The sequence below is a fragment of the Poromitra crassiceps genome (genome assembly GCF_964638095.1).
Source record: "Poromitra crassiceps genome assembly, chromosome: 20".
Lineage (NCBI taxonomy): Eukaryota > Metazoa > Chordata > Actinopteri > Beryciformes > Melamphaidae > Poromitra > Poromitra crassiceps.
The window spans coordinates 15,518,230-15,526,310 of NC_139637.1; the positions used below are offsets into that span (position 1 = coordinate 15,518,230).

Here is an 8,081-nt window from a genome sequence, read left to right on the forward strand (position 1 = left end):
CCTTCAAATTATTTCAAACTGCACGTTTACATGGCATCCTTCTTAATGACTGTGCTTAAGAGTTTTGTATAGATGCTTTCGTGATTTTGTTCTGAAATTTCTGTGCTCGGCAAACTTTATGTGTGCAGCTCTTAACTCTTTTATTTATGAATCCCTTATGAACTCCTTAACCTGCGCAAATTGCCCCGTCGGGGTCGGGACACTGGTGACGGACTGGAATGTGACACTGTGATATCCTGTCTGAAGCTGTAAGTCACCTCCATGTGCTCGTAAATAAAGCTGTGCTTTTTTGTGCACCGGTCTGCGGCTAAACATGGAGGTAATTCCCTGCTTCGCACTGGCCATGGGAAAACATTATTCTGAGCCAAGCTGTACATTTTGTTCAGCTCTATGCAAGGGAGCTGGAAGGTGGGTGCTGAGGGTGCTGCAGCACCCCCTGGTGGCAAGAGATGGGATTTTTGAAATTGTTGGATTTGGCTGTCTTGTGTTTATACCACCAACAAAATGCATTAAAAGTGGGGGCAGTGTTCAATTCATGTTTAATACACAATATTATAACAATACAGTGCAACCACTGCCCCTGCAGTGCAATTAGGCTGATGCTTGAAGCTGAGAATGAAAAGAAGGTTCCATCCATCAGAAAATATTCTCTCAAATAAAACAAATAAAGAAACAAAAAACGTCCAAATTCTAACTTTCAGGCAAAAATAATAAGTAAAAAAATAATAATAATAATAATCATCATAATGATTATAATGAACAGATTTTGGTGCTCATCTTTCCTGAGAAAACACACAAAACCTCGAACTCACGCATGGTGCTGAGCAGCTGTATGAGACGGACCGGTGCTCCCCTGCATGGCCCGGCCTTTATATGCTGACGAGATCAAAGTCAGGCTGCTTCAGGTGCGACGACCAGCAGAGCGATCTGAGAGAGAGAGAGAGAGAGAGAGAGAGAGAGAGATGGCAGCTGGCGGAGAAGAAGGCACCAGCGATCCGTTCCTAAAACAGGCAGCCTCTCTCTTCCTCGGTCTCTTCCTCCACTCCTGCGTCTGTGTCCCCTCCTGTGGGGAAAAGCTGTGGACGGAGGTAGTAGGGTCCAGGCTGAGAGGAGGAGAGATAGTGGGGTAAGGAGGTGACAGCTGCTGGACTGCCTCTCTCACTGGAAGCCTGACCCCGGGATGTTACTAAAAAAGGCCGGTGAAGCGGGTGTGGGGGCGGGTCGGGAGGGGGACTCCCTTTCTCCAACACATGCTAATATGATATAATAAAGTATCACAATAAAGCTGTGAGAATGTAGGTCAGACAAAGAGCGGGGTGTTTAGTGCGTTCATCTCCCTCGTAAATCATTAGCTTGCACTTGGAAGCCTGGAGGCATTTGAAGCTCAGCTGTTCCTTCCTAGCAGGCCGAGGTGGGTGGCTGATACTGGGCAGACTGTGGTCCCACTGACTGAGCAGATCCCAGGTCTGAATGTGTGTAGCCTAAAAGCCTATGTAGTGATGCTGGAAAAGAGCATAGGCTACATACAGTATAGTCACAAACAAAACCCCTACCTAGATAAGCGAAGGGTCAACAAAAAACGTCATCTTTTTCTAAATTTAGACGGGATATAAACCAATCAGCACAGAGTGCGCAGGAACGCAATTTGTTTTCAGTCCTCTGGGCCGCCCTTCAAATTAGACCCATTCCATCAGACCTCCATATGCTGATCAGTCAGTGCAAGCCAATGCAGAGATACTGGCCAGAAAGAAACTTGGGTATTTTAAGTGTCTTCAAACCAGTGTTGGGGGTAACTCATTACAAAAGTAACAGTAAAGTAAAAGTATTACATGTAATATACTACTTTTAGCAGTAACTCAGTAATATAACTTATTACTTATAGGATTTCAGTAATATTATACCAGTTACTTTGTCAAGTAACTCAAGTTACAAATTGAGTTACATTTTTTCTAATCAAAGCACATATTTAAATCATTTCCTAATCAAACTGTGTGTTTTTATGCAAATAACCACTATAGATGACAATAACAAAGGAAATGGGTAATATTTAGAATTTTGGATTGTTTACACAGACTTCAAGACGGTTTAAATTATTTTTCAGGAGGGTTCCGGGGCGGCGATGTCATTCTGCTACTGCTGTTATTACAGTGAAAGTAATGCAAAACGTAGTGTAATAAGTAACGAGTTACTCTACACAGAAAGTAATATTGTAAAGTAACTTACTACTTTCAAATGAAAGTAACTAGTAATATGTAGTATATTACATTTTGAAAGTAACTTTGCCCAACACTGCTGCAAACCAGGGCTACAATGAAGGGCCATCCGATGTGTGCTCCATCCAGCCCGACCACAACGTCCTTACTGGCCACCGCGCTATTTCAATGGCAGACTGTATGACGTTGTACTGTATATTACCATACGTTTGATATATTATGATTATTTTTGCTACAGAAACGTGATATTCTACGTATCCGTGGATTGTATAAAAGTACAATGCCTGCCAAGGTTTTCTCTGGCTGGATATAGGCCCCTCTTCACCTTCATAATGTATGTGTCCTCTGAATGGTTGAACCGCAAATGACCCCCCCCTCCTGTGTGTGTGTGTGTGTGTGTGTGTGTGTGTGTGTGTGTGCGCGTGTGTGTGCGCGCACGCTGTACATGTTCGGAAAACTTTCCACGTGTGACTTTCTACTGTTGCCAACACAGCGGTGTTAACACTCCCATAGTGAGACGCACCCGATGACAAGGCCGATACTGGCCAGCCAAGGGGGAGGACAAAAGAGGAGAAATGAGGTGTGTGTGTGTGTGTGTGTGTGTGTGTGTGTGTGTGTGTGTGTGTGCGCGCGCACACACGCGTGCGCTTGGCCTTTCAGATCAAGGGCCTGTCAGCTTCACGTGACGCGACTGTTCATATCTTCATCAGTCCTATCTGGGCCCCTTAACTATTCTAACTGTCATAATATGAACTATGCGTTGCCAGCGTAGCTTGCAGTGTGGCTACACATGTCACACAGTCAGGTGATCATGGGGAACGGAAAGGACGGAAAGGCGATGCGCTTCGTCACACGGGCTCTAGATGGCGGATTTTAACCAAGAGTCTTAACTGAGACTCCGTCCATGCCTCTGTACCCTGGCTGAAACACACCAGTCAGAGGTTCCAACAAATGCCATGGCGCAATGAAAGTGAGGGCCGGCGCGGGCCGGCTGAGGTGCGATCCCGGTGGGCATCGTGGGAAGTACAGCATCTGTGCTTTTTCTGTATTTTTCTCCCCAGTTGTACTTGGCCATTTCCCCCCAGCTGTCCCCGCTCCACCCCCTCTGTCGTCAATCTACTAGCTGTCTCTCATGTTGATGAGGCATGCTTTTGATTGTACTGTTTTATTGCATTGGTCTTTTAGATCATTTCTATTTGTCTTAAATTTTCTCCATTTTGAGTTGATGGTGGTCAAATGACAGAAATTTTTGTTTATGTATTTGTACTTGTGTATTTTGTACGACGTGAAACGTGCTTTTGCCTTCTTGGCCAGATCACCTTTGAAAAAGAGACCTCGGGCTCAATGGGTTTTTATTTTCTGGTTAAATAAAGGTTTGATTGATTGATTGATTGAATCTGGGGAGAGCCGTTACGATTGGCACATTCTTCCTCTGATACATGTGCAGTTGCCAGCTGCTTCTTTTCACCTGACAGTGGGAAGGTTCACCGGCAGGACGTAGCGTGCGGGAGGATCCAGCTACCCACCCCCCTCCCACACACACACACACACACACACACACACACACACACACACTGACCAGAGGAGGCGCTAGTGCAGTGACCTGGACTCATACCATAGCCCACCGGCTTCCCACCCGCAGACACGGCCAATTGCGCCAGTAGGAACCTCAGACCAAGACGGAAGCAGGGCCGCGGGAAGTACGGGTGCTGCAGCACCCCCTAGTGGCGAGCTGATTTTTTTTTTTTTTTTTTTACAAATGTAATTACAAATATTTTGCAGTGCACTATGTTCCTTTCTTGTTTGGGAATGTTTCGGGAAATTATTGCATTATTGATATACTGAAAATTGAGTCTAAATAGAATGATCAACAATAACAATCAAGGAAGTTACATGCTTGTAGGCTAGAGAAGAAGAAGAAGCATGCATGCGCGCACATGTTGTGTTGAACCAACCAACAACCAATACGAATTGTTTAATCTGGCAATAAAGAAACGTGAACTTGACATGCTATTTTAATAGCCTACTCAAAAATGCACCTCCCACTATACAGCAAAGAGAGGAGTCAATGTTTCTTGATATAATCATTGCCATTCACATCAGAATAATTAGTCTAGTCATTAAGTTTGCTGATAATATTTCTATCATGTTAACTCTGTGTCATGTTAACTGGTGTATTCAGAGCAAATAGGGAGATATAATGTAGAGCATTATCATCATTCTATATATCTCCCTCTTTGCTCTGAATGAGTGAGAAAAGGAGAAAATACTGAATAATTACATCACAACAGTATAATCCTAATGTTAATTTAAAATGAGATATTCCTCTAAATATGTCTAAAAAACGTAAAAAAACACGAATTTTCTCCCTTCCACCCAGCACCCCCTGCTTAAAGTGACTTCCAGCGGCCCTGGACGGATGTGCCGCTACCGCGAATTGGACCCAGGTGCCCCTAGCCTATATTAGCTTCTAAGCGACACATAATAGGTACACACAAAACTAGCAACACATAAATCTCTCTTTCTTAATGCAGACATGCCTTTATTAGGCAGTACGCCTTAGGCAGTTAGCCTACGGTGACATTGCAGTACATCTATTTTTTGGAATGAAACATTTATTATTGGTCTCTATCCAGATTTCCCTCTTCCCTGGGAGTGGGCACAGGTGTCTCTATCATCAGACCTTCTAATCCTGGTCCAGCCTTGAGCGCTGAAGCTGCTGCCAGTTGTTACTATTTTCCCCTTCCAGTGGGCTGTAATGAGATACTTCCCACAGGAGCAATAAGCATGTGTGTGTGTGTGTACGTGTGTGTGTGTGTGTGTGTGTGCACACTCTTGTGTTAAGTGACATCAATTGTACTGCACCTGCTTAGGAAAAACTGGAATAGTGGGTCAGTAGGGGATGAATAGCAGGCCGTCCTCACGAGCCAAACAACAACATTGGTTGATTTTCAAGGTGGTTTCAAAACGACCGATGAGAAGGAACGTGACCTCTTGCGGTCGTGTAAGTGCATGCGTGGCAGTGCATACGCCAGTGTGGAGACCTGTAGCCAGGAAGTAGCGGCGACCCCCGGTGGTCTTTAACGTAAGCGCAGTCTGATATTGAAATAGCTCGCTGACATGTATTATGGGTGAAGGGGGGGTTTAAAGTGTAATCAGGGACAGTGCACATTAATCAACATCAATATCAATGTAAATGTGCCAGGGTTAGCTATAATTTGCCCTTTTGTTTTTATTGTGATGTGCGTTGATCAATTTTGCCTCTGAAAATTCATATTCATTATTGGTGATATTACTTGAGAGATTTCTTAGAAAAAGACAGTATTTATTCATTCTCTTGGTTCCTTCTGTAGGCTCACACGTGCACACTGTCCCTCTGCCTGACCTTCAGTTCGGCCTGTCTGAACCCCCCCCCTCCTCCGCCCCCCTCTGCCCCTCCCCCACCGCACGTCCATCCAGGGTCTCTGAAGGTCTCCACTTACGTGACCTGCATTCGTCTGCTGTGACGCAGCTGCTAATTTAACACTCAAACACTAGTGACCCCGTGGGACTTCCTTTTAGCGACCACACATATAACTCTCAAGGTTGTTGACGGGTTTAACGAGATCCATTTTATCCCCCCTTCGGTCACCACTGACACACACGCGCGCGGACGCGCACACACGCACGTGCACGCGCACACACGCACGTGCACACACCTACGTCTCTCGTGCCAGATGGAGAGGAATGTGGTGGTGTTGAACTGTTTCTGTGGACAGAAGGATGCTGACCGTGCTTAATTATGTAACTTCATCCATGCATGTTATACTAGTCTCTTCCCAGACTCACATATTAGGTTGAATCGCTGCGCTCCGCATACTACATAAGTGAGTCTGTGCCCACTTCACGGCCACTGCTGGTTTTTGAAGGCGGGTTGAAATTAAATGAGTGACAGGTCGTAGCACCGATGAGAGAGCGGTTCGATGAGAGGCTGCGCCTCCCGTGTCGTCTGATCGCAAAGTCGTTACTGATTGGGGAAGACTGAATCCACCACTGGCCAATCACTGGCCAAGTGAACGGTTCCCTCCCATAACCAGCCGGCTCCAAGACCAAGGAGATCATTGTAGACTACAGGAGGGGGGGCACACACCCCCCAATCACCATCAACGGCACAGTGGTGGAAAGGGTGGACAGCTTCAAGTACCTGGGAGTCAACATCCACCAGGACCTGACTTGGGCCGGCCACACCGCCACTGTTGTCAAAAAGGCCCAACAGCGAATACATGGACTCAGGCGCCTGAAGAAATTTGGGCTAAGGCCAGAAATCCTCACGGACTTCTACAGAGGCACCATTGAAAGCCTGCTGACTGGCTGCTTCACCACCTGGTACGGGAACTGTACCACCATGGACCGCAGGGCGCTACGGAGAGTGAGACGCGCGGCCCAGCACGTAACAGGATGTGAGTTGCCAGATCTGCATGAACTGTATAAACAGCGGTGCCTCAGGAGGTCCCTGAAGATCATCAAAGACACAAACCATCCCCACAACAGCCTGTTCTCCCTGTTACCCTCAGGGAGAAGATACAGGGTTCCAAAAGCACGCACAAATCGCTTGAGGAACAGTTTCTTCCCACATTAGCTCATTACAGTGAACAATAATCATGTTAAAATGATATGAGAGTCATGATAAAATATACCGACATTTGGGCCACTTTATTGGTGATATTAAGTTGCTGTTAGGTTCATCCTATCAATTGGTTAGAGAGCGATACGGTCGATTTTACTTAAAGGTCCCAATTCGTGCAGCTGTAACCTCTTAAAAACGTGTGTCTCTGGTCCATAAAACATGATTCTGGATTAATTTGTCGAAAATATAGCAACCCCATTTGTTGTGACGGAGTTGTCCCTTCCTCATCTCGTTGCGTCCCAAGAATGGTCTGTTTCTATAATATATTCAGAACTAACAGTTCCCATTGGCCGCTGAGGGAGAGCCCGCCCCAGGCTCCCAGCGGCCAATCAGATTAGCGTCTGTGGACCAGCATGCTCGGTTGTGTCCACAACTAACGCTATCGCTAACTTAACGTTGCTACGCTAAAGAGGACATCTCAAAATGCCTAGACTTACCGAATGCACCTCCGCAGTTGCTGGATCACGTACAGTTGGCGTCGCTCCAGCTAGAAGTGTTAATTTTGTGGCTATAGACAAAATGGTGCAGGTAGCTTGTGTGAGAGAGACGCGCGCAGTATGCTTGAGGACCATCGTGACGTCCCGATACCCCGTCTGGGGGAACAGAGCATTTGGGGGTGTGGCTTGAAGGAGACTGCAGGGGGAAGCTGGATAGGGACAAATCCAACTGTGGCAGTTCTGAGCTTGTGACCACTCATTACAGGGAGGGATGACAGCAGTATATATGCATTTACAAGTAAAAACAGCTTTTGCACGGAATGGGACCTTTAAAGGGATATTTCCGATTTTGTGACGTGGGGCTGTATATGAGATACTCCTCGATGGCAGCTGCTGTGGGTAGGCCACTGACTGACTATCGATAAGTACCTCATACAGTACAACCCCACATAAAAAAAAAATCTGAAATATCTCTTTAAGAACAGCATGTATCTACAAGGAAATGGCAAACTAAACACTGGAACTCAGCTCTGCATACACAAGTAAGCGACACAAATGGCAAACAGCGGTGATGACATTTGTTTTTTTGAAACTGTACAAGGTCGTTTGCTTGCAACGTTGCAAATTACGTTCCCTTCTCATGACTTCACTTCTATAATGGATGCAAAATAAGTTGAAATAACAGTGAGAGTACCAGAGTCCTCAAGCAGTTCAGTTGAACTCTTCTCAACCCACAAACTTAAAAGGAGCAAAGGGGATTTTTTT

The 8,081-nt window shown here is 45.7% G+C and overlaps 1 protein-coding gene across 1 annotated transcript in view; it reads right to left on the reverse strand.

Moving 5' to 3' along the window:
- Positions 1–3,228, reverse strand: part of LOC310794896 (SRSF protein kinase 3) — a gene marked incomplete at both ends in the record, with an annotated part of 23,829 nt that extends 20,601 nt beyond the window's left edge. The window contains one exon of the mRNA XM_083656936.1: positions 3,146–3,228. Coding sequence (XP_083513062.1) covers positions 3,146–3,228 — 83 coding nt within the window. The remainder of the gene's footprint in view (positions 1–3,145) is intronic.
- Between the last annotated feature and the right edge of the window lie 4,853 nt (positions 3,229–8,081).